Source organism: Dromaius novaehollandiae, chromosome 19 (assembly GCF_036370855.1).
Source record: "Dromaius novaehollandiae isolate bDroNov1 chromosome 19, bDroNov1.hap1, whole genome shotgun sequence".
In the NCBI taxonomy this organism is placed as follows: Eukaryota; Metazoa; Chordata; class Aves; order Casuariiformes; family Dromaiidae; genus Dromaius; species Dromaius novaehollandiae.
The window spans coordinates 5451326-5478849 of NC_088116.1; the positions used below are offsets into that span (position 1 = coordinate 5451326).

The 27524-nt window shown below is 49.4% G+C and overlaps 1 protein-coding gene across 1 annotated transcript; it reads right to left on the reverse strand.

The window, feature by feature from the left end:
- Positions 1-29: 29 nt before the first annotated feature.
- Positions 30-27524, reverse strand: CPD (carboxypeptidase D). The gene is made up of 21 exons (XM_026101416.2): positions 26751-27524; positions 23950-24197; positions 16430-16572; positions 15481-15650; positions 14508-14875; positions 13617-13808; positions 12535-12702; positions 11192-11301; positions 10592-10694; positions 9950-10092; positions 9169-9338; positions 8232-8543; positions 6808-7003; positions 6564-6699; positions 5617-5766; positions 5167-5262; positions 5009-5073; positions 4706-4837; positions 4128-4313; positions 3699-3798; positions 30-3024 (listed from the first exon to the last, which is right to left on the reverse strand). The coding sequence occupies exons 1-21, from the start codon at positions 27431-27433 to the stop codon at positions 2798-2800; spliced, it is 4098 nt and encodes a 1365-aa protein (XP_025957201.2). The 5' UTR covers positions 27434-27524; the 3' UTR covers positions 30-2797.

The window sequence follows — 27524 nt, forward strand, 5'->3', positions numbered from 1 at the left end:
TAGTAGGAAGTACGAGACGAACCCAGACAGACATCAAAATAGTTTTATACAGATTATTAGATCTCAGTATACAGGTAAAAAAACAGAGGCCCCTCCCCCCGGTACAGAAAGGTAGATCGCACGTCACACAGATTGATTTTCTGTCCAGATGAAATGCTGATTCATTTCAAGTCCCTTTGAAAAATGTACATTTGAAGGCACAGTGCATAGACCTACACACCCGAGACAAGCACGCACCGGGCGGGCCGGCTCCTCACCAGAAGCAGCACGGACACTTCTGCTAACGATGGGCAGAGCGACGGGGACAGGAGGCCGAGCGAGCCGCTCGCCCCTTCCAGAAACCGCTAAGAAGGACCCCAAGCGCTTACTCACTGCTACTGATCCAACCACACAGCGAGAACCAGACACCACCCGGGCTGCGCTGCGTAGAAAAGCCTCGCGTGCATTTACAAATCAACTCAAACCCACACACCTTAAAAAATATGCACCTACTGCAGCTAATTTCAGAATGCATTCCTGGGGGAAAAGGGCTGATCCAGCGCTCTTGCAGCCTCTGATCCCTAACGAGGCTTATTGCTAGTGCGGCAGAGCTGCCTTAGCAGGGCCAGCTCCATTCGTTACCTGCTGCCAGAGCAAAAAGGCTGGAGACCTAAGAGCAGTTTGCAAAACCAGCTTTATTAGAAAACCTCAGCTGCGTCCCTCGTTAAAGTCCTCAGGAGGAGGAAAAGTTTGGAGCTGAAGCAGGCTTGAGGCTGGCCTGCTGCAGCCCCTTTACTCACAGCACAGGGACAGCACAGCACCAAGCCACAGCCCCCGTTCAGCAGGGCGAGCTGGGACCAGGCGCGTGGGTCGCTTACGGCTCCTGCAGAAACACAAGGCGGTAAGAACAGCTCTCGTGCGCTGCAGTGACGCAGGGCAGCGGGAGCACAGGGAACGCTCGGCCTCATCTCCCCCTTCCCAGCCAACTGCCCCAGCCAGCTTTTATCACGTGCTTCTTGCACTATAATTCCCCATCAAACAGGGAGGAAGTTACAGTGTGCCTGGAGGGTTGTCTTCATCCCTCCACCGAGCTGCATGAAATCAGCACGCGGCTGATGAAACCATCAGCATGACCCCGCAGGCAGGGGCCGGGAGGTGCATAAGCCACACGCCAGCTCGAGGAACAGCCCCTTCCCCAGGAGGCACAGCCCAGCAGCACGTCGCTAACGGACCTCGCTGGGCTGGCAGAGAATGGATCAGCTCAGGGCAAACGGGGTGCCGACGAAAGTGGTGCACCAGGCTCTTGCACGAGGGAGCTTGGGTCAGTAGGGCAAGTATTAAACAAGAATAAGCAGCAAGAAAAAAAGTGCCCACGCTCCAATGACAGCCTTCTGCCCAGAAAGCACAGGAGCTTCAGCAATATATAAAGGCTTTGGAAACGTTTAAGGAGTCACAGGTTCCTGGACTCTGTGATGGTAATGGATTTTGGGGATGCATGCCGCAGCTCTTCTTTCAAAATTCCTGACAAGTGCTACAGAACAAATTTGGCTGCTTTTCTCCCCTTCTTCAGCACACCCTTCCTTCCCCCAGTCCCCAAAGCAGCAGACAGGCTGCAGAGAGACAATTAGATGGAGCTCTTGCTACATACTTCAGTACACTGCTGGTGGTAGCTGGGTAGAGCCACCACCACCAGTGTTTGACCAGAGGGTGCTTTCAAAGTGCCCTTGATCACTAAATGGTATTGGATGGACAGGGGCAAAAGGTGCAGGTTTTCTTCAAAATTCAAGACTCAAGTTGGGCCATAGAGGCTCCACAACCTCTCTCAGCTACTCCAATAACACTGAATAAGCAGTAGCTGAATTTCAATGAGTTTCTCCATGAATCGTGGCAGACTTGAGCAGAACTCATCAGGTAGAGTCAGTAACTAGTTGCTTTCTACAGCATCCACCATAATCAGTTCTATCCCTCTGCTTGTAACAAACTCCAGTAGCTCTTTTGGACACTGTGCTGCTACAACGCTAACACGAGACCACAAAGGCCAGGTCTACACAAATGAGAACCAACCAGAAGTGATGGGGACAGGGTTTCTTCCCCAGAAGTAAGGAACAGCAGTACTGCAGAGCTGGCAAGTGCCTGGACTTTGTCAGAGTTCACTGAAGCTCTGACATGTGCTTCTTTCTCCAGCTCACATCAAGAAACGATGCGATTTCCCCCAGCTTTCAAGATGTCAGGTCACTGCATGAGAACTAGCAACACATTAGAGGTGCTCAGCACCCACCACAGAGCACAGTAGGCCACTGCATTTGAAGGTGGAAAAAAGCTCTAAGGGAGCAGCTGAGAACGAAGTGCAGTCTGTTTCCTAGGGCTGCTCTGCAGAACTTGGAGTCCATGTAGGATGAGGAGAAAAAAAAATAATTCAAAACAGGTAGAGAAACTGCTTTGGAGTTCTGTAACTGTGACCCTACGCAGGTCTTGGGGCACTTCCCCACCATCTGATCACCGCGTTGAGATGCTGGGGAAGTACTAGGAACTCTGCTGGCCATCCTATTATGTTACCTTTCAAACAGTGTTACATGTACCTCCAGATCTTGACCTAAAAATGTAACAAGCCATGTCCTTAGCCTGAACACAGCCTCCAACACTCCCTGACTTGCACGTAAGTAGGAACACAGCAAATAGCAGAGGGAAGTCAGGAGCTGCCACCCACACCTCTGGAGGACACGTCCTGCAAGCTAGTGTTCTAAAACTGAACCACAGGAATCGCCTCCCTCCCACCAGGTCTGGTCCATGGGGAACCTCCTTTTCTGTCTGGGAGGTGTCAGTGCTTGCTGGAGTATAATGTTTCCTCTTCAGTGTCTGTTTCATCCTGGAATTCATGGCTCAGGAGGGACTTCTTCGAGCCAGTGGACATCATGCGGATTTCATCTTCGTAATCGTCATGGTGCTGGCGGAGGCGGTGGAAGCCATCCTTGTGTCTGTTGGACTTAATTGAGCAGACGCACCAGATGATACAGGCAGTGAGGACCAGAGCAGACATACTGGCACCTGCCACATAGAAAACATGGAAGTTAATGCCATGTTCCTCCACCGTGGAAGCTCCTATATTTCCCACTGCATCTCTTTCCTTCCACAATCACAGCCGCTTTTCCTCACTTCACTGCGACCCTGCTCCTTCCTCTTAGGTAACAGGACACACATCATGTGAGAGGTGCTTCCAGAGCAGGACTGCACTAGCTTCACCTTCTGGGCTCATGACTTAGCACAGCATCACTGAACTCCTCTGCAGACCACTGGGAATAAACTCTGGCCACCCCAGCAACTGCCACCTTGACAGAAAATCTCTTCATGCTCACCCAGTACCACACCACTCTGAGGGAAACCTTGGGCAAGGTGCAAGACCTCTAACTCCCAGCTCCATACACAAACGGGCTCTCCCCATTCCAACCACCTCGAAGTCCATTTTGGTCTGTTTAGACCCTGCAGTGGTCTCCATTTCCTCCCTTCCTCCTTCCCATCTGCCGGCCCAGCACCACCAGATCCAAGGGCTATTGGACCCATTTGCAAGGACAAGCACATGTTCAGAAGGGAAAGCAGGGAGGTGGTCCAATTCTGTTGGCTACTTTTCCAGTTCCAAGACGAGACAAGACAAGAGTCATTGCCAGGACGAAGGGGCATAGGAAGCAAGGCTCAAAGATTTGATGAAGAAAGTCTCACACTACCTGCAACAGTTACAACCAGCTCCCTTCGCAGGCCAAATATCTTGTTATCCATGTCAAACACAATGACTACAGAGCTAGGTGCATCGTGGCGTACCAAGACCTGCAAAGACAGATGTGAGAGCTCAGACTATCTCAAGGCTTACACCTCTTTTAGGTGTCCAGGGAAAAGCGGCATTTGGTAACCACAGCAGGACCAGGCAGATGCCAAAAACAAGTACAATGCAGAGAAAAGCTATTGCTCAGAACAACTCTGCTGTGCTGGGAAATTCTCCTCCATCTATTATATCAAGGCAGAAGACAGCTACTCTGGGCACGCAGCCAGCAGCTAGAGACAGCCAACAAGGAACAAGGCAAAACCCAAGTGTGAGCATCTAAGGATGCCTCTGCCTGGCAGGGGGAAGAAAATCTCTGACACAGACATTCACATACCTTGACATGCTTCTGCTGGTAGCCATCAGCTATAGCATTGATGTTATGCAAACCTGGAGCCAACAGCACATGGAAATAGCCACCTTCTTTAGTATAGACCTTCAAACCTTCATTAAAAACAATAGTGGCTTTAGAAATTGGCTTGCCACTCTTGTCTTGGACAAATCCATGGACTCCTTTATGAACCTGAAATAAAGCAGTTCAAACACTTCATGTTCAAATCGAACAGTCTGGCACATTTGTGAGTAAAACAGGATCTAACCACCACCTCCCCAAATACAGCCCATCCTCCATTCCTGACCTCCCATAAGAGTGCACAATACTGCCAAGGACTGCTCAGCCCACTCTGGGGCAAAACAGCATGGAAGTTAAACTCCCATATCAACACACTTCCTGGTCACTTGGAGCAACTGTTCAATCGATGCCTCATGCAGTCTAAATTATGACCATCTGTAACTATAAAGCACCAATAAAAACACACAGGATCCCTATACTGCTCTATTTCCCTCCTCCTCCCCCGCACCTAGCCCACTACGTTCACTCTTTGCCAGAATTTCCTCCCACAGACTGCTGCTCACCTCCACAAGCATGCTAAGGAGAGACTTCCTGTGGTCTGCCCACAGGCTGGGGAGCTGTCCTGCGCTTGGGAAATAACAGCAGCTAGTATAAACAGTGATCTCAGGACAATGACCAAACATAACGCTGAAATCCTGCAAAAACAAAACCAGTTATGACACAAGAGGTGGTATCTACTAAGCTTTGCAAAGACACAACTCGAGGAGAGGCAAAAATTTGTTCTGATATCAGAACAAATATGTGTTTTAATGCTTATTTATAGCCAAGTCTGCAGAGGTGGAAAGCCTTGTGTTTTCATGAAGTACCTTCATACTTCCCTCGTGACTGTGCCATTCAGCGCCACGGATCACACCTCCAGGAATATTTTCATCTGTGACAGCAAGAACACAGTTATCAGACAGATCTGCTCCTGGCAGAGTCTATCACAAGCTGGCCAGCAGTTAAAGGCTTGGACCAAACATACCTGACTTATTTGGACAGCCCGGCTGGCCTAAATGCATCAATGGGTGGTTGTTTGCATACACAGATGCCAAATGCTTCAGCGTTTCTTTGTTCTCCACTATAAAGAGAAGGGTGTGACATTGAGAGTATAGCTGTGACTCACCAGGAGAGCAGATCCTCACCCTCCATGATCCTATATTAAACAGTCACACATTATTTAATAAAGCTGACAAGCCTCACAGGATACATCTAGGAAATAGAGTGTTTTCCATTTCCATTTCTACAGCATTTCAACTTTTCCCCTGCCATAGCCAGTATATAGTTTGCTTTTGATACATCCCTTCAGTATTGGAGAAAACCTGAAATCCCCCTAAATCAGACTGCCATCCATTGTCCAGATACAAAGGGCCGAACACAAAAGGAGGTTACAGAGTCAAGTGTGCACGCGAGGCCTTGGAAGAGTTAATCGTACCTGTCTGCACTGGCTTATCATACGGGTAAGTGACAAGCAGAGATCCACCATCTAGCGCAACAGACAGGCTGAAATCCTGCTTCGATATCAAATTCTCTATGATGGCTTTGGTCTCAGGCTCTCGTGTCCCTGAGTATCGAGAGTAATTGCCTGCAAACCAGAACAAGACATAGAAAAGGGAACTGACAACAGCTTCTTCTGCTATTTGAGAAGCCAGCAAAAGTATGTTCTTTGCTAATGCCTGAAATTAAGTCTGCTGCACGTATTAGCAGGTTTTTGTTAGATCTCAGCAGACTGCACCTAACGAGTCAAGTAAAACGCCCAGCCCATGCTACCCAGTGGCAGCGTTCATCTGCAAGGCTAAATAAACCTGACAACATCACTATTTCCCCAAGCTATTTTCTGTGACAATGCAAAGTGTGCCTCGTGTGCTTGCCCTCCTCTACGTCACTAAACTGACACATTTTCCAAAGAAAGCATTTGGGATGATCCCAACCAAAACCCGTGAGACAGAACACCTCCAGCCCAGGAGGGGAGGGCACGGAGCTCTGGATAGACAAGGCAATCACACAGGAACCAGAAAGGCATGAAAAAGGAGACTATTTCCAAGGAGCATGAATAGAGGGCATTTTTCAGAAATTGGGTGTTGGGAGAAATCAATTAATAGGAAAAACATTAGAAGTCTGATCTCTGGACTATCCCTAAAGAACTTTGCTTCCTCTTCTTCTTTGCAAACAAAGAATAGCAAGTTACTACCTCTAAGGCAGATTCAAGTTTTGGAAGCTTCCCAGCAGTTGTGCTGCCCAGGCTCTATGGTGGGAATGCCGCTCTCTTTACAGCTAGACCCTACAACCAAATGACTACGCTCAAGCCCACAACAGATAGAGCAGAAGACTTCTACAGCAACTGACATTTCTACAGGGACACTACGCATTGGTTCACTTTACTTGTGAAGTCTGTGTCCAGATCCCTGCCATGAGCGTTGGTCTGGCCTATCTTTGATGTGCAGTCTTTCTCCTGTGCTACCTCACGTCCATCTGGATTCAGGGAAGGCACAATCACAATCCGGGTTCGGTCAATTAGCTGGGCAAAAGTAAATAACGTACAATTAGCAGGATCCTCCCAAAAAGCATCCTCTTCTCAGGATATAACTGTAGGGCTCCTGTATGGCCCCCGGCACTAGCTCCTCACCTTTGTAACAGCAGCGTTCTTCTTGTAGTTCATGCAGAGAAATTCTGCCAGTGCCAGGAGCAGCTCTGTACCAACAGGAGCATTTCCATGAATACCAGCAACAAAGCGGATCTTTGGCTCCTCGGGCTCAGACTGGTTGGGCTTGTTGGAGATTTCAAGGGACCAGAGCTGACGGAACTCGACACTCTGACCCAAACTGCCAAGAGATGAGAAACTGGAGCGTCAGCTCAGGAACAGAGCTGAACCCCCAGCCTGGCCCTTAGGGAGAAATCCTAGTGCAGAAAAGAACTACTGACAACCTCTGTGAGGAGACAGCAAAGGCAAGCGACACACAAAAATCAACTGCATCATAAATGAAGATTAGCAGCAGCACTGAACCACATTCATTATGAATGTCAGATTGAACAGAAGCATCTGCGTGAGAATGTATCCAGGCCCAGATGTAGAGGACACCCAATGCTCTGTACATCTGTGTATAGCCTATAACGTTACTGTATACGTGGAACTGCTAAATGGCTCTGTGCTTCCAATTTTTTTTCTTCAGAGTGGGATACACCCAGATATCAAACAAATTTATAAAAGTATCTGGTTTAGAGAACAAAAGCAGGCCTATTTCCAGTAATGCAGAGGTTGTTACTACAGTTGTGCCATTAAGTTAGCAAACTGAATGCAAGCAAAGCAGAGAACAGAATCAGGGCTGATGCAACTGGAAAGACAATAGAAGCTACAGATCAGAACAGCAGCCTTGGCACCAGCAGGGACAGCACACGAGCACGTTGTGCCTGGTAACAACAAACAAATAAGGTCCTGGGACACAGAGGCCAGATTTGTGCCTTCTGAAGCTGAGAGCGTGCAACAGTGCTCCAGGTCACAAAGGAGAGCAGAGGACTACAGATAGCTGGTCTCCTGCAGAAGGGCAGAGACCTTGACTCAAGGCAAGCTAACTTGAACACTATGAAATTAAAATCTGAAGGCAGATAAAGAAAGGCCATTTGAGATTTGTAATCCAAACTTAATCAATTTTGCTGGGGACTGTTTAGCAGGGTAGATATCAGAAAGGACTTGGAAAAGAGAAGAAATGGAGATAGAGAGCATGGACTGAGATAACTGAAGAAACTTGGGACATCAATGTTGGGAATACCATCAGTTCCAAGCACCCTTGGAGAACTGACGGTGCCCCATTTTTAAGGCAGTGAAATGATATCTCAGGGAAAAGCACATGGATGCATCCCTAAGTCTCTGCAGCCAAGGCTCTGACATCATGCCCTTACACTTGGGGCTCTCAAACTCAGGCACCATAGGGAAGGAAGGGAACAAGCTCCCCATCTCTGCACCATGTGTTCTTGGCTCATGTCATTTCACTGCTGCCCTGCTACAGGCTGCTGCTCAGGTAGGAGCTGAGTGCTGCTGCTTTGAGTTCCCACCTGGTGAGATTTGTGATGTGGGGGTAGTTCAGATTGAGGCCTCGGAGGAACTCGGAGAGGTCCTTGTAAGGGCGGTATCGATAAGGAGAGACATCCCCCGACGAGGCAAGCAGGAGGTGCTCCAGGCCATTCTCAGCAGAAAGATCTTTGATCAGTGTCTCAAACTCCTTCTCGTTGGGGTCACTGGTGTCCGGAGTGTTCAGGACTGCCACCTTCCCCTCCTCTACTTTGGAGTCTGCCCGTGAAAGAGTGAAGTTGACCTGCACCCCACCTTTGCTGTCAACCTCCACCATCTTAGTGACTGGATCGTACCTGCCCAGGGAAGAGAAGGCAGAAGGAAATGTCAGGGGTTCAAGGCCCCACACACTAAGCCATCCCCCCTCCCAACTAGACACCTATATGGGACTGCTACTGCTCCCCAGACAAAAGAGAGAGAAGCATAAAAGCAAACAACAGGGTCACTCCAAAGGGACATTGGAATACCAGGAGGACAGGAAGTGGATCAGGGCTCAGCATGGTGCTGGGCTGCTTCTGGCTCTGGCTTTTCAGAGTTACATGGCAGACAGGCAGGGGAACAAGTCAGGCAGCTGAACCCTTTGGGTTCAAATGGCAACAAGGTCTGCCAGCTGTAGAAGTGAACTCATTTCTGTGGGCAGCTGCCTGCAAGAGGACTTCCCCTAAGGACACTAAGTTAACAACTCCTTCCCCATGGAAAGACCCACACCACCTCCAAACATAGGAAAATTTGGATTCTATACTGTTGCCAGATAAGCAGCCTTTGATATCAGGGTAGCATCACTTTGTTAACTCTGCATAGGCCAGAGGGCAGGGGAAACACCCATGCCTACATTTGCTGTAGATAGCGGGAATGGGCCTATTCCTAACTGGGAGGATTCAACACTACAACTGTTTGTTCCTTGAGCCGCAGCTATCTCACCCTCGAGCAGATGCTGTGATTTTGTACATTCCCTGGACCAACAGGCGCCAGTAGTCTCCATCCTTATAGGTGGTGACCGGGTGGTCGATGTCAGCAACGCTGATGGTGGCGTTGAGAATGCCGCTTCCGTCCGTGGCGTCCAGCACAAATCCCCAGACGCCGCGGTGAACCTGAGCACAGACCCAGAGCACTGCTCAGTACCAGCTCGTCCAGGAGTGGGATGGCCCACCCTGCCTCCCACCGCACACACCACTGCGGGAGCGCTGACACTGCCACGCCGTCAGCTCCCAGCCTGCGAGGTACAGCGATCCTGGTGGAGCAACATGTTCCAGAAGAGTTCAGGTTAAACCTGCTAGCAGCTGGCACGGACAGAGGTCACTTGATGAGCACAACGAGCAATTGTTTGCCTCGCAGTGCCACCACAGCACTCTGCTCCACACCTTTGTTTGCACGCCCCAGGTGCACAGCACTACTGCCAGGCCCATCTCGGATCCCCAGGGAACAGCACATAAAGGCCATTCCAGTCTTGGGAAGGCCACGATATCTGTAAATAAAAAGCCTACGCCTGCATCTCCTGGCTACTGTTTCCATATATATTTTTGGTGTGTTGAGGAGGGGAGAGGGGGAGTCAAAACACGTCCTGATTTCTGTTCAGCAGGTACCCAATCTGGCCAGGAAGCAGCACTCACTTCAGCCTGCAGATTAGCCTGTTCACTCTGGCATGTCTAACGCAGATCCCAAGGGGCAGCTCGCACAATTGCTTGGAGTCAGAGCATCTCACCTGTTTCATGAACTGGAGAAGAGACCTGCGGTTCTGCTCCCAGTACTTTGGCAGCTCCTCTGCTTTTGGATATTTCACACAGCCCAACTCGATGGTCACTTCAAAGCAGTTCGTATTTAAGTAATTCCAGTCTTGCATCCCACCTACCACAGGAATGGGGAAAAAGTTTTGACAAGGTCTCCTGAAGGCAATAGTAGCATAGCTCAAAAAAAATCAGATAGTTGAGAAAGATGAAATACTGACTACAGCATGCATTTTATAGCCATAGGGAGAAGGTTTTTACACAAGGCAAGATTCAAGCTTCAAAGGGATGCCAAAATAGCAGACAAAAAAACATCCTTCTTGTAAATGCCTTTCATGCTAATATATTGCTGTAAAGTTTTATGAAACCACTTTGCTGGTAGCCAGAAAATAAACTAGAGTATAAATTCTTTCCCTTAGGAATAACTTAATCTGGGTACATTATTTAAGAGGTTATAAAAGAAACCCAAGTTCTGGTAATCTGGGCAGACCAGTGCAGACTCTGTGATTGATCAGACAACTTTAAGCTACACATGCTTTAGCTTGGAGAAGAACAATCTGAGAGACTTAAGGTCCTGCACTATTAAAGCTGTAGACATATATACTGCAGGTCTACTTTACCTGGAACGTTGTACCACTGAGCCCCGTTAGTGATGCCATGTGGGAAATACTCAGTGGGGTACATGTCCTTACAAGGGCTTCCCTGATACATCTGTGTATTTTCCTGAAAAACAAGATGCAACATGTGAAGCTGAGTGTCTGCACTCTACTACCACTGGCACTTTTGTTCTTACATTAGTCATACACCGGGGGCTACCAAACACAGAGGTTCACACACACACATGTTTGTACAGCTGCAGCAGCAGCAGACTGCACCCACACCCAAACACAAGTCACTGGCATACTTGCTTTACTCCTGGCCCATATGCAATGTTTTCTAGCACTCTTCAGTGCATGCGTGAGAGTAACCCACTGCTACAGCCCCCCGCACCTGCACAGAGCGCTCTTCCTACAGTGCCAGCAAGCAGAGCACGCTGGCATCTGCTCATGGAACGAGAGCCTCCTGCAGGACCTTTCTGCTGTAACCCAAGGAGCCTGCAGCACTGAGGACCCACATAGGAACAGTACCTGCACCTCTCTTCTGCTAGCAGCTCAGGAGGGTTAGGACAGATTCAGGAGTTAAGCCAGCAGGATGTGCTTGTTTTCACATTAGAGTTTTACCTTGGAGTAGGACAGTGCCAGCTGCTGAAACACAGCATCATCTGGGGATTTACTGTATATGGCTATTCCTTGTTCATCATCATCAAAGGGGTAATTAACCACCAGAGAACCTGCAGGAGGAACAACATTCGACTCATACCTGCACACTTTCCAAGTGATCCCTCAGCCCGATAGGGGAAGTTTCTCTTTTTCCCCCCTCAAAGAGTGCCAGGAAATAGGTCTTGTATTTCTTAAGACTTGGCATCAAATATAGCACTAAACCCAATGGATAGAAGAGACAACAAAAGCACAGGAAGAGATAAGACCGCACTCAATTGGAAAAGTGAACCCAAGCCACAAGATGTCAGAGGTTTGGCTTTTACATGCAACAAAGCTGAGGACCAGCTCATAATTATCACTTTCTTAAAGTAGAAAAAACAAGGGAAGGAATTTCTCAGAACATACATCGAGCCCTTGGCCCAACTGCTGTAACTTTTCAGCCTTCTAGAGTTTATTGTAAGCACTGGTAGGTTATAACATCTTTGGCTTATTCAGGTTTTCCCTCAGCAAGTTGTACTAATAGTACTGTGGGACCCCTCTGCTGTTGGAGAACTGCCAGCTCCCTCTTACCCACACAAGGTATTTCTGTGCTACAAAATTTCACATGCTGGTACAAAGCAACCACCTGCAAGTTACTACAGGTACAAGCCAGCAGACAAACCATCTAGGGAATAAGATGCAATACACAGACTTAATTTAGATCACTCTGAAAAGATAATTAAATTACAGCAAATTTCGTAGTTCTGCCAGGCAATTCAAGTAGGGAACCCTCAGGATTACATCTTGTTCCCTTCACTTCAACTTTATAAATATTATGAAGCCTCCAACAGCTGCACTGTCACATACACAGAACCAGCTGCTGAACAGCAGCTGACAAGAGAATCCACTCCACCTGCCCCATCTCTCAAGAGAGAAGGCACCAGCTACCCCCCAATGCACGTCTCCTTCAAAGAAATGGCTGAAATTGTCCCAGCAGCCTCTTCAACATCCTACAAAATGCATTTGGGGACACAGTTTTCACCCTCTTTGCTTGCATCTTCTGATCTTTCTTCCAGCAGCACAAACCCGAACCTACTGACAACAGGTTTATTTCACTCTTTTTTGTGTAGGCCCTTCAGAAATGGTCTCATGCTGGGGCAGGACCTTGGCTGGGTTTGCTCCTGCCATTTCACAACAGTGCCAAGCACAGAGAACTCTCTTCCAGAGCTCCTCAGTTCATTCCTAGAAGCAGAGTGGAGACATCCCTGCAAACCCCATCCCTCAAACCTTAGCCCAGGGGAAGGAGCCTGGTTTCACTGGCATACCTCCGTGCAGGTTTGCTGAGAGTACAAACGGGTAAGTCTTTAACCAACTCATGACAGCGAGAGTTTCTGGCTGTGGAGGGTCTGTCACCTGGAAGAACTGATCTGGGAAGTTCCGGTTCAGGTCATAGTTGTTGCTGTTGTTCCTGCCAACGGTGCCTCCTCTGTCTCCTGGAAATTAAGCACATGTTCAAGCTAGTGCCCCATGCAGGTTCGCACTTCAATGTGGAGGCTGTGTCCTCTTACCCCAGAACACCAGAGACCTTCAGTAAATGGAAAACCGCAGAGAGCATAATAGCATTGGCTTCATACAGCCCAGAGCCGTGGGACAGCCCTGCTCTCCTTCAGCGAGAGGCCTGCTCTGTGCACGGAGGTCTCTGGGGGCCCCTTCAGCAGGTGCTCGGACAGGCTCTCAGTGTCAGCCAAGCCGCTGCTAGCAGAAAGGCAGTGAACTGTGGAACGATCCAATCGGCCGGGTGTCACAACCACAGAAACCTCAGAGTTCACCTTTACAAACCAGCCGGACAAGTTCTTTGTTAAACCCAAGCAGAGCTCTGCTTCCAGAGAATTGTTCTGAGCAGGCTTTGTTCTGCCAATCTGCGATAGCCACGCAGTTTTAAGGACTTCCCTGAAGGACTTTTTTTGCCAGTTTCAATACCACGATAAAAGTCAGTATTATCCTTGGACAAGTGCTCTGCAGACAGCCTGGCTCCCACACCACATGTTACGAAGAACGTGGACCAAAGCAGAGCAAGTATGAGCTATGTCAAAGGAATGCCTTTTCTTAAATAAGCCTTGGGAAAGCCACAGACCATAAGGGGACCCAAAGAGGGGCAGCATATAGCATTGCTGAAGCATAAAAGCTCTCTGCAACTGCTTTGAGCATCACTCGATCACCCACTTCCCGCACTGCAGGGTCCACCCACTCATCCCAGAACATACGCCAAGTCCCTTCCCAGTCTCCTTGTGCAGAGAGCACTCCTGCTCCAGCATGACTTCCAGCTTTTCTCAAAAAGGTACCATGAACACAGAGTCCTGTTCTCAGTGCTAGAAACCCCACAGGTGTTTCAGAACAGACAGCATACCTTCCACGGATTTCTCATAGCCATCAGGATTCATAGACGGCATGATGTGGATGCGCGTGCTCCGGACCAAGGCAGTCACCTCAGGATCTGTGCCGAAGTTCTTGCAGAGGTACTCAATGAGGTTCAGGAGCAGCTCTCGCCCCACAACTTCATTCCCATGCATGTTACCGATGTACTTGAACTCTGGCTCACCTGCAGACACAGAGCCACACCAAAGAGCCAGTAATAACCACTATATTAAAACTTGGAGACACCTCACTATCCTGAGCCTTACGCTCACAGGCCTTTCTGCAGGGCTGGAGGACGCTTACCTAACAACATGGGGACAGAATACACCCTTGAAAGAGTTTTGGGGCATGACAGAGGCAGCTGTGCCATGTCACAGGTGAGCTACTGTTCTTCCCTTTCTTAAGGGATGAACAGTAATCTGGGCAGCAGTGAGAACTGAACTCTGCAGAATGGGTGCCTCCCAGGCATCACGGCATGTGCAGCCCCAGAGACTCTAAACTGGGCATCCTAGTGATCAGCAAAGTCTGATCTGTTAATGGTAGGGAATGACACCAGCAGGCTGACAAGCCCCACTTGGTCTGTTCTCTGCAGACAGGGACCCTTCCACTCCCACAACACCAAAAAAAGGTGGGACACTGCTGCAGGGAAGCCCTCTGGTTCTTCCATTCCCCAAACCCGAGCACAAACCTGGGCGTCCCTAGCAATGCTCAAAATTCACGAGTACCACCACTGCATCTGAGTCTTTCAAAAAGAAAGCAGCACGCAGTATCTCCTCAGACAGGTGCCAGATCTCCACCCCTTTTTGCTCTGCCCCCTCACTCACCCAAAGCAAAGGTTTGTCACTTGCATTTGGGCCTCGCGAAAAAGGATTTCCCAGGTTACCTGCTTCATGGATGCCCGGGTTGTCCGATATCTCCATTACATAGAGCTCCCGAAGTTCCACTGACTTGCCCGCAGAGTAGAGGCGGGTTATGTTGGGGTACTCGTTAGCGTATCGCCGTAGAAAGATCTCCATGTCTGGGAAGTGATGGTGGCGGAAGTCCACCGGTTGGACTGGCTGATGGAAAGAGGTTGGGTTTGGGGACTCTGCCTGTACAACACTGGAGGTGATGGTAGGGACAGGAGCAGGCGTTGCCGAGAACTCTGTGAGGTTAGGAGCTGGTGCCATTACAGTTGGTTGCAAGGAGAAATCCACTTTTGTTGCATCTCCCTCCTTCACCTCAATGTTCTCCATGGTCACTGGTGTGTAACTGTGAGAAAAGAGCTAGTTTCAGCAGGAGGCTCTGCAGAATAGAGGGCCAGAACCCCCTGCAGCCTCTCCACCCCTCCAGCCTTCTCCTCCTCCCAGCCTGGTTTAGGTGGGATGCTAACATCTACATGGAAGATTCACCAGCAAACAAGCTATCAGGACTCATCCCACTCCATGGGACCCAACTATGCTGTTATCCTTGCTGTGTCACAGAGGCACGAGTTCCTGCTTATGGACTCTTCAGGGAGTAGCACAGGGCTAGCCTAGCAGCAAGTTACTGCGCTTACACCCTGACAGGAGACAACGCAATTTCTTACTAGGGGGACACTACTTCCCTTTCCCCTTTTGCCAGGGAAGCAAGATGCAGGCTGGTACAAGCAACCAAATTAAGGCGACAGAAATGCTGTTCATCCAGCAACCCCATGCCGCAGCAGCACACAGGGTGAGCCCACATGGCTACTGCCCTAAGCCATTACAGGAGCCCATCGCTGCTGCAACTTCCAGCCAAGCCCCTTAAATACAGAACAAGATGCCTTGGGGGAAGAAATCAAGTAAAATAACATGAGCGGTCGGCAGTGTGGACCCAAGCTGTCACAGAGACATTACCCCATTACAACCGCGGTCACGTTGTAGGTCCCAGGCACAAGCAGTCGGTGGTAGTCGCCATATTTGCCCGCTGTGATGTTATGAGCAATACCAGCAACAACGATAGTCGCATTCTCCAAGCCAGAGCCGGTGACTACATCCCTGACAAAGCCTTTCACACCAATGTGGACCTGAGGAAAACAACACAAGGGCCTGGCTGAAGTAACGTCAGGGGAACTGTGTCCTTACCCAGCCTCCCCCCGCCTCCACATGCCAAAATGCAGCAGAGCAGGACAGCTGCCAGGCAAAGGCATACAAGGGTCTGTGATTCAGACAGTGCTTGGCCAGACTGCAAGGACAGGAACTTGAGCATGCACTGGGAAGGCTTCCCAACAAATCTTTCATTTGTTGACATGGGCTCACAAGCTGGCTCACCTGCAGTGAGCGAGCGCACAGTAGAGAGTCACTGCAGTGGTCACATAACAGTATGAACACACAAGAGTTACATGCCACAGCAGGGAAAAAAATGCAGCTGCTTCTCTTCCAAGCCTAAACTGCCACCCACTCAACATACACATGGTATCTGGAGACAGTCCGGCAGCAGCAACCTGCAAACCAAGATCTCAGCAGCGTTGCTTGGTGCTTCTGCATACTGCTGGAGAATAACTGCACTTAGGCCATACAGGTACTCTGAATTTCTTAGCGAGATCTGCCCTTCTCAGCGCCTCTGTGCAACACTGCACCCTAAAAGGGCCCTCTCAGAAGATCTCTGCTATCCTGGAGGATGTGGGAACTTTGGCAGAACCAGAGAGAAATACAGTAGCTTTGTAGACACCGACCTCTGCACAGCAACTGCAGCAGTTGCATTACCACGTGACAAACTCAGCCACTGAACGCAGTGCTCTCAGCCCACCATGGACACACAGGTTTCACAGCTGCTGCCCACGTATCCCGTTCCAGCCCACGCTACCTTCTCAATGAAGGCAAGGAGAGACTCCCGGTTGTTCTCCCACTCTTGCTGAAGCTGGGAGGTTGGCGGGTATTTACAGCAGGACAGCTCCAAGGTGATCTCAAAGCAGTTGGCCCACACGTAGTTGTAATCCTGCATCCCACCTGAGAAAATTAGGCAGAGACATGTCACAGGAGCAATGCACAGACATCCCTCCAAAGGATGCACATTCTCTCTTCCCTTCAGCCCCCATGGCATCTCACCGAGATGCTGCCCTAGCTCCAGTGTGAACAGGGATAAAAATTAGATCAGATCACTGTGATAGCTGGTGTTGGGAGAGGCTGAGGTCTGTTTCTCCTGGTAACCAGAATACTGGGCCATTCAGATCAAAGATGACAGCTCCTTCAGTCTTTCTGCTCTGTCAGCTGAGCTCAGCAGCACAGCACTTGGCAATAAATACTGGTTCATTTCACTGTGAAGACATTCGCAAGACGCTACAAAACCTGGTTGTCAGGGCAAGCACACCCGAGTCTGAACATTACTGCTACAGAGTCCTTTACTGTGCGTTCCGAGCCACCTTCAGACGCCCTTTAGTTTCTCCTGCAAGAGAAGTTACTCTACCCAAAACAAGCTTCTGCCCCCTGCTCCAAAAAAGCAAAGCAGACTATCAATTTGGGAGTTTGCGTCTCAAATCTACACGCTGGAATCACATTCAAGGACCACACAGCTCACAGAAAATCTTAGGCAAAGCTCAAAGACTATAGGACCAGGTGAGAGATATGCTTCCCCTTCTCTACTACTTCAGCCTGTTCTGTTCCATCAACACCTTACCTAAGGAAATCCATTTACTGATTTTTAGAGCAGCCCTAGCAGAGACTCTGAGAGAAGTCCTTGCTGACAGCATGCAGCGGACTGCTGCAAGACACCTTAGAAAAGTCTCCTCTTGATTTAGGAGGGCAGTGACCTCCCTCGCCTCTTAGGACTCTTGTCACCCTCCAACAGCCAGGCCCTACAAGAGAGCAGGACACAGGCTTATCCACCCGCTCCAACTTGGAAACTCACTCTCCTATATCTGAGTCAACAGCCTTCCACCTACAGACTACATTTCCTCTTTAAGGTAGCAGTCTCAATGAATTCAGATCACTGCAGCATCTGGGGACAGTTTGTTATCTTCATGTTAAACCAGCCAAACCTCCCTGAGCGCCAGAGCACAGAAGGTACACAGAGAGGTTTCCCAGTATTAAGCTTATCTGGTTATCCCTGCCTTCAGAGAAACCACAGGCACTGCTACGAATCAGAAAGGTCACCTTGTTCCAGCAAGTGCCCTGATCCCATTTGCTTAAGTTTACGATGTTTCTCGAGCAGGTATGAATCATGCACCAGCAGGACTTGAGCACTCCCCCAGGTATCAACACTCACAATCTGGAGCTCAGACTTCATCAAGCTGCTGAAGACTCAAAATCCCTCTAAACATTTGCAGGAGCTTTCAAGAGTGAAAAACACGTTCCAAAACACCACAAGTCTGTGAAAAAGGCTTCAGAGTCACCCTGAAAAATCAAACCACGTGACCACAGCAAGATGTCATGGCCATATGAGAGGACTTTTCCTACCACCACCGCTACCAGATCATAGTCGTGTCCATACAGAAAATGCATGCCACACTAAGCTTTAAGCGTACTGACGATATCTTCTGGTTTATACAACCTTAGACAGCTGCAATCCAGGCAGAGGGGCATGCCAAGACCTTAGCCATCACTTCCCAGATGGCTCCATCCCAACCTGCATAGCAGCCACTGGGACCACTCAGCCCCGCAACCTCCACACACTGACTGTATGACTCCTGCACATGTCCGCTGGACAAAGGAGGCTGAGGCAATGAGTAGCTCCAGTATTTCTGCTAAAGAATAGCTCTCCAGGTCTCTTCTGGATCACCTGAGGAAGCCAAGCTAGCTCAGAAGCCCATCTGTCATGAAATGGCTACATGTTTGCCCTAGCTACACCTCCCTGCTGAAGCCAGGTGCCACAACCATACTTCAGAAGGAAGGAGAGCAGAAGACAGATTTGCAAGGTGTCATGCCATCAGCCTGCAGGGTCCCAGCAAGCAAGTCTGTAAGAAATCCATACCTTGTACTCTCATGCTTTGTTTTGCCTACTGAAGTGCTAAATTAGTGCTATGCTAATAAACTTCATTTGCTTTGTCTGAACAGTCTCCTAATCATTCACAAGCTGCTTCACAAAAGAGAGAACCTCCAGGACCGCTGGCTGATTAACCGACCATAATGGATCAATAGCCGGAATGCAAATGCATTATCTGGCATTTGCAAAAGCTGTTTTAATGCACAGCCAGGAAAAGCTATCAGCAGCACTTTACCAAGCAGTGGAGTTTTCCAATAAGTGTGGTGGCTGTCAGCATTCACTGGTCCAAAAAGGTCAGGGACCACTGCTCTGAAATAACCCCATCCCATTCAGGTAAAACAGAAATGGATTACAGCATAAATTAGGGTGTAGAACAGATCCCTGGAAAGACATGAGGGATGGTATTATATCAAAGATGTCCCAGTTCCTCTCAATTCTTTTGGGAGCCTGCTGCTAAGTGAACATGAAGCTTTTATCATAACAAATCAAATGTCACTTTCTACTAGAAAGAGAACATTGCAGCCTGTGCCTGGGCGTAAGAACGGGGACTAAAACAGGAAAGAGACTTCCCCATCCAAGACAAGCAGCAAAAAAGTGCTGGAGGACTTTAAAGCTCCTGAACTCAGTCCAAGAGGTTAGAGGGACAAGGCCTGTGAATCCAATACATACTCAGCGTTACTTGGCTCCTGCTCCGCAGACTCAGAAGGGCAGCCCATAGCAGGCTGCTCTCTCACCAGTAAACACCCTGCAGAGTGAAACGATTTGCCAGCCTATAACCATCTGTTCATAGCAGGAAGCTAACGCATTTGAAAACATCCATACGTAAACCAGAGCCATTATGAAGCATATTTAGTGCTTCATCTGCCATTCAAGTAAATTTAGGACAGATGCTTACCCACAATAGAGCAGCAACAGACTAAATAAGAGCTTGCTACATCAATTTCGGTAAAACTGCCTCTTCAAGAAAGTAGCCCATTGCATGCTGGAAAATTTGGATTGTATCTGCTGCACATATTCAGCCTTCACATGGCCCCACTGCAGAGCAGGACAGTTATTTTTACAGCATATGGAATTACATATTTTCCCAAATACCATCTGCACAACCTCTCTTGGCTACGCAGAAGATCTGGAGGTAAGTGGAGAGACCTGTGCATGGCCTATAGCATCAGCAGAGCAACCCGTTCAAGGAGCAGAGCAGAAAAAGCACACCCACAGCCAGGACTGTCAGACTAGAGCGCATATATTCTGCTAATCTGCCTGGGTGCTATTTGGGATAGCGTGCTACATTCGTTACAGCTCTTTTTATCAGGAAATGTCTTCAAGTCCACACTTTGCAAAGTTTCAGCCCTCCAGTGAAGTGTCATGCCTATTTCACTGGTGAGGAAAGCAAAGCAAAATGAATAGCTTACAGTCACAGCAAGTCAATTCCTACTAGCTGGCAGTACTTCACAGAAGTGCTCACTTTCCATCTAGCTACGAGATGTGGATAGAGTATCCACATTCCAGCCACTCAGTGCATGAGCCTGGACTGGAGCCGACCCCTCACTTCTCCATGCAAGCTTGTTCTAGGCAGAACCAATCCTCTTCCTGGCTCTGTCCCGCTCCCAGAGCATCAGGATTGCACTTCAGGCAAGGATCCCAGACCTCTCGCAGCACAAGGGCTGCAGGGTTCACGCCGGCCAGCATGCCTCTGCTCCCTGCCGAGCTCCGCATCAGGCACACATGCAGGAGAACGCAGCCCTCTCTAAAGCCAAGCCCAGAGATCCAGATACCATAAATACACTGCATGCCAGAAGCAGCCTTTCAGGCCAGCCCGGAAGGACTTCATTTTCAACCTGCACTATGCAGAAACCTTTCCAATTCCAAACCTCACTGGAGCAGACACCAGGAGATAAGAGACCTTCTGCAGCTAAGACACAGCACAGAAATGGTCCTGTCCGCTCTGCAGAGAGCGGAAGGCAAAAGCAAGTTAGGATGTGATTAAGTAGATAACACAAGTTGCTTATTCTGTGGACAGAACTGATTGCTCATACTGGTCTCCCATGCTACAAGACACTAAGAGCAGCACCAAACAGGCAGCATAATGTTTCAGTCCATTAGTCTGCAATCATTAAAACTCAGAGAAGGTGAGGTTTGAGTCTCCAACTCCAGCAGCTGTGCGATAAAGCCCAGCAAGCACACAGAGAACCTCAAAGCAAACCATCCCTGCATCTCCACATCCCGTCTGAGAAGTGCCTGCTAGTAGACAGCAGGAACACCTCAAACGCTTGGACATTAGACATTTAAATTGGCAAGAAACGTATCTCTTTGGAAGGGACTGCAGATGAAGACAAGACCTTTCAAGGCTGTCCACAAAATGTTCTCTTGAATGTTATACTGAATTCAGTTCCGGAATTGGGATCTTTATGAAATGGAGGCAAGCATGTCCACCCCAGAGATAAGAGCCAAGCAGTTTGCCTTTAAATCCCATGGACTCTTCAGCCTGCCTTTCTTGACCCATAATGCATTAAACATTAGTTGGATCATGCACCAACCCAGACCTCCATCTATTTTCTTGATCTGAACCAGCCACTCAATAGTTAAAAACCCTAAAGACTAAAAAGGAAGGAAAAGTAAGAGCGTGTACCACAGAGATAGCCTCTAAAATGTGTCCCAGTCATAGACATGCTTATCTATAGCAGCTGGAATGCAGAAGCCAAATTCAGCAGTGTGGCAGAGAGCCATATTTTTCTGTGCACACTTGACCTTAAGAATTACTCCAACGGTTTGTACTTGCCACCTCAGTTTGACACATGCAAGAGGTTGTTTGCAAACTCAAATGAAAAAGCTAATGGGATCTGGCACCAGCACAAACCCAAACTGGTAACTCCGGGTCAGCAAATCCCACAGCATTTGACTTTCCAGTATGTTTGATTTAACACGATAAAACGTGGCAGGAAAATTCCCACCTGGTGAGACATTATGTTCTCATTTCTTTGTTTTTCCTGGCTTTATGTCACTGGGAGCCTGCAGCCTTTCCTGGCACAGCTTGATATGCAGGCCGCAAACACATGCCCCGCACCTTTCCCAGAACCTTGTGCTCTGGTTACGAGAGCTCAGCCCACCCCCTGGTTATGCAGCAACTATGTGTGAATTACTGCTTCGGGGAGAGACAGTGCAGGTGCTTAATGGCTCCTGTCTGCCAAGCTTGAGCAGTGCTTCATTCTGAGAGCTGGTGTCAATACACTGCTGCAGTCAAGGGTTGCATCTAGTGACAGCCTGCAAATTCTATTTTTTCATTTCCCTACAACCTCTGTCTGTGCATTCCCTACAGCCAACAGCAGCGAGCCCGAGACTGTGGCCTGGCACAGCTAAGGGGTTTGTTTCCACAGAGCTGAGAGCCAGAGTCTCGATTGGACAGGTTATAAACCACAATAAGGTCAGTGCAGAGACGTGAGCAGAGCGGTTCACACCTTGTCGTTTCCTGTGAGAGGAAGGTAGGCGACACCTCTGCTCTGCTAGTTTCCAAGACAAAGGCAGCCTGAAAGGGGGTCAGGGCAATAGCCACCAGCAAGCGTCCAGGCGAAGGCTCACGCTGGCGAAGTGTTTCACAGCATAGCAGGAGGTTGAAGATGTTATGCCATAGTCGAAACGCTGCTCACTCCAGTGCCAGGAGGACACAGGCCAAAAGCTTTTAAACCAGTCTCCCTTCAGAGCACACCTATCCCCAGTTCATTAAGAAGGGCAGAAAGCCTGAGAGCTACAGCTAACAAACCCATTGATTTAGACGATTGCCAATAGCAGTTGCCACCACAGCAAGGCAGCCAAGATCATCCAGGATATCCTGTTCAGTCATAAGCAGATGCACAAGATTACACAAACCTCCCTCATGCTGGGCTTTCCACAGAAGCAGAGTGAACCTTGAGCCAGTAAAAACCCAGCATCGGTGTGCTTAATAAGGTGGGGGGAAAGAGACAGCTGCTAGAGAAAAAGGTAAAACTACATCTTATTTGAACAGTGAAATCCTCAGGAATGATTCAGCCACCACTGAAATAAGACTTCCTCCTCCAGCACAGAGGTGACGTATTCAGTTCCAGTAGCAGATCGCTTTCCTTCCTTCCCAAGGAATGTGGATTCGGGGTTAACATATGACTCAGCACTGAAGCCCACGTTCTGGAAAGACACCGTCTTTTTAGGATTTGTTGAGCTGTAAGCTATGAAGCATAAACCATGTTTGATTCCACTGCTTGCTCAGCACTTCTGCCATTACCCTTCAACTCTGGCACAAGGAAAAGCAAAGCAGTCCAGACACAGCAAAGCAACGCAACTTCCTTGGATCAGTTACGCAAGATTTTTGTCTCGGTCTCATCACAGAACTTACTATACTGTCTGGTGAGTCCCTGCTTGTACGGCATCCACCGGGGAAACTTGGAAATGGTGCAACTTATTCTAATGAGATAGCCAAGATTTCTCTTTTCTGCTAGCCTACAGAACCCTTTCCATGAGAGCATCTCTTCACACAAACTGCCATTTAAATCCCATTTTAAGCAAAACAAACGTACACAGAAGAGTCCTCTACTGTGGCTGAGCCAGACTATCCATTTCCACAGAACAGTGGTGGTGGTACCAGGAGATAATTTGCTTATATTCAGATCACCTCTGTAATGCAGTTTCCTACAGCGGAGAAGTTCTTCTAGCAGCCTTGGCAGACTGCATTTTGGATCCCTTCTAAACCCAGCTGCATTGGTGGACAGGAACAGGCCCTACTGGTTGTCACCCTCTGCATAGGTCTAGTAGGAGACTAGTTCATGGAAATCTTCCTACCCTACTTCCAGTAAGATCAGTTGGGTTAGTTCAGACCATGAAATTAAGCCATTTTACATACCAGCAAGTGTTTGATGCACCACTGTTTGGGAGATGTTTGGGTTTGTAGGGAACAAATATATCCCAGCAAACTGGAGGGTTCTTTCTGATCTTGTTAAACGCTTAAGAGTTATCCTGCATGAAATAGGCATCTTCTGCCAAATGCATTGTCACAAGGTCTCAAGACAGGTACTAAATTTTAATGAAGACACAGGAAAGAGAAACTATTGTTAAAGTATTGGAAATCCAAATTGTGTTAAACTGAAATGTCAATATTGTGGTTTTTTTGTTTTTCTAAAAACTTTTCAACTTGTAGTTTTGTAAAGTGTTTTAAAATAACCCACTCTAAAACACTTGCTGGTATGCCCATGATGCCACATTCCTTCATTTCAAGCTGTCAGAACACATTCAAAGCTAAAAATATAACTTCACCTACCATTTTTTTTTCACTGTGATTATCAGCACTGTTTCGGACGTCATTTCTTAGTGGGAGCGAGCAAGTATTTCTATAAGACACACAATCCAAACTAACAGAACTAAAGCAATTCATCAGCGTTTCTTACCTTCAACATCATACCACTGGGCACCGTTTGTGATGCCATCTTGGAAAGTCTCTCCCTCCTCACCGGGGCAATTTGGGGTGCCAGTTCTCATTATGGGGTGATTTGATGCATAAGCTTTTGCCAAGTATCTGAACACTTCATCATCAGCTGATTTACTGTAGACTCCTGTGGGCTTATGTGTGGGAGAGTCATCGTAGGGATAGCTTGCGACCACTGAGCCACCATGAAGATTGCCAGAGAGTAGAAACCTGGGGTGGGGAAGGGGGAAAGAAAAGAGCCGTATTGGAACAAGAGCACATCATCAGGAGGCCAGCTACAGCCACCCAACCAGTTACTCCACTGTTTTCCTACCAAAGCATTACCAGCAACCTCCAAAGTCTATTTGGGATCAGTCAGGCAGAACACAGCCACTCAGTAATACTATTTTGTTCAACAATACAACTATTTTGAAAGAGGAAGCGATCAGACACTTCTCCATCAGCACTGTGTAGAGAGAAGTACTGTTATAACTATGCCAAGGTTACATTAACAGACAGGCACTCATCCTACACCGAGCAGGCTTCTGTTTGACCAAAAGGTAACAAATTGTTCTTTGAGATATATCCCCTCTTATTAAAATCAGCCCTCAACACAGCAAACAGGATTGTTAGAGGATCGGAACAGCATCCAGGTGGGATTGTACTGGAGAAGCAAGCAAATTTTTTGCAATAAACCAACTCTCAGGACTGGTTTATTCACTTCCCAATTTGACATCTGGCATGTCAAATGGACATGAAACAAGTTTCTTGCTTCAATTTAAGACAGAGCCCTTTAACTCTATCACTGACAAACAGTGCCCTGTACCTAAAGTGATATATGTAGTTCTTGGTCAAGCTTTGAGCAATGCCTGAGATGTGCTGCAGGACTGACTCGCATAAATAAAATCTGAATGAGCAAAAGAGCTGTTCAAATTCCAAGTCAGAACATACAACAGCACAGCATGCCCCCATCACACTTTAATTTGATCACAGGCAGTCGAAAGTTTTTCAATAAATCTTTAGAGACTAATGTCTCTACTCTTCCTCTTTTTATCAAATACAGTATTGGGAAAAATGAACTTAATTACTTCTCCTTCAGTCAAATGTGATTTAGATTCTAAGCAGACACAATGTGACCGATACCTTTGCCTTATCTGAAATACTGCACAGGAGTTGTATTATGCCCACTAGCATTTCTGAGAGCAAACAGCTCTGTTTACCCATTCATTTTTGTACCAGTGATTACATTAGTACACCGATTATAACAGCATTAACTGGTGCTGCCAGGCAGAGGGATGCACAAAGCATTGTATTCTTCCTGTTTTGGCCTGGCTTACAAAAAGAAATCCCGCCTCAGACGTTTGCTAAAAAGGCGATGCATTTTCAAAATAATGTTAAGAACATGCATGATTTTTCCTACTACCTAATTTTGAGTTTGACCAAAGCTGGAGGGATCCATATCGCAAATTGCTCCCTCGGAGCTGTTCTAAAGGTTTCTTTAGAACAAGCGAGTTACTGGTGCAGCTTGTGAAGTTCTTCTAGGGCAGTCAACCCTACGGCACTGTGATCCACTAAGTTTTAATGCAGATGATTCTTCAAACCTTGTTCCTTAAAACAGAGTAGGCATTACATGATGCTGAGCTTGTGTGTCTTGATTCAGCCAGGAGCCCTACAGCGTACCACGGCTGGTCAGTCATCCCATCAGTTTCTTTCTCCCGTTTTGGAAACAATTTGTTTCAGTGCATTGCTCACATCCGATCAGACCCTGCACTCTGGCTTTCTTTACACAACTTCACGTGCCTGTTTTACACCAACGTAGTAACTCGGCTGTCGCGGTTTGGATGTTCGACAGTTTTTCTCAGGGAGAATGCAAATGAAGAAATAGTGCTTAGCCAGCTATTGTTCCTCTCCAGATTTGCTCGGGCCCCCCATTACAGGGCTGCAAGCCAGATTTGGACTTCACAGGCAACTATCTCCCCTCCCAGGCTGCTCTGCTCCAGCACAGATGACTACCACCATTCATTCCCTGCCTTGTTTAGCTGGAAGGTGAAAGACTAATGCATCAGCGTAGGCACTTAAGGCTCAGTCCTGCACACACTCAACAGAAGGAGAGACAGAGGAGAGGGGCTGCATTTGGAAATGCTGCTGCACAGAGCAGTATTGCTAAAGCCAGGGACTTTTCCATGCAACACAGAGATGGAGAGGGGGGGAAAGCCCTGCTCAGTGCAACTCTTGGCATGTGTGTACACAGATCAGTTATACGCTTCACCCCCATTTTAAACATCCCACAGCTCACGGTGAAAGTGTTATCGGTCACAAGAGCAAGGTCCACGGGCAGGCTCAGGACGAAGCGGGTGAGGGAGGGCAAGAAGTTTCCAGCTGCAGGCTGGGGAAGGGAGACCCAGGGAGAGCCAGGGAGGTGAGGGGCACCCAGGCGCACGCAGGGTGCTGGTGGTGCTGGGGGGCGGCAGGGCTCCGCAAGCTGTGGCAGCCCAGACCACGAACGGCTCTCCCGCACCGGCCACATCGGTCCGGCCAGCGCGGGCACCAGCCCCGTCGCCGGACACGCGAGCGGCCCCGGCAGGGACCCGCACAGCGCGGGGGTCCAGCAGGTGGGGAAAAGCCCCCTCCTGCCCCAGGCCTGCTGGGAAGCACCGGGAAAGGCCGAGAGCAAGCAGAGGCCTGCGGGGCCGCACGGGGCAGCCGGGCAGCGGCGACCGACGGTCTCCTGCTCCCTGGGCCGGCGGAACGGGGCGGGGGCAGGGCCGCGGCGGCCGCGCTCACCTGTTGCGCCGCATCCAGGCGATGAGGGCGCGCACCTCGGGCACGGGCTCCAGGTCGGGCTGCGCCGCGCCGAACTGGTCCGGGAAGCTGCGGTTGAGGTCGCGGCCGCGGCTGTTCTCGCGGCCGCCCGCCTCGCCGCCGCCGGCGCAGTCGCCCTCGCGGGCGCGCTCGAAGCCGTCGGGGTTGAGGCTGGGCAGCAGGTAGAGGTCGGTGGTGTTGAGCAGGCGGCCGATGCGCGCGTCGCCGCCGGCCCAGCCGCGCACCAGCTCCTGCGCCAGGCGCAGCAGCAGCGGCCGCGCCAGCGGCTCGTCGCCGTGCATGTTGCCCACCAGCTTCACCTGCGGGCGGCCGGGCAGCGCCGCGCCGCCGGGCTCCTCGCCGTCCCGCGCCGGCTCCAGGCCGGCCGTGAGGCGCAGCACCCACAGCGGCCGCCCTTCCACCGACTCGCCGATGCTGAAGAGCCGCGCCAGGCCCGGCGGGGCCGCGGTCGCCACCGCCCGCAGCGCCTCGCCCAGCTCGGCCGAGTGCAGGTAGCGCAGCGCCTCGCCGGGCGCCACCGCCGCCGCCTCCGCCTTCTTGATGTGGAAGGCGCGCGCCGGGCCCAGCAGCAGAGCGCACAGCAGCGGCAGCAGCCGCCGCCCCGCCGCCGGGCACCGGCCGCGCCGCCGCGCCGCGCTCGCCATGGCCCCGCCGCCGCCGCCGCACGCCCGGCCGCCGCCGCACCGCGGCGCCCCGCCGAGAGGGGCCGGCGCCCGCCCCGCCCGGGGGCCAATG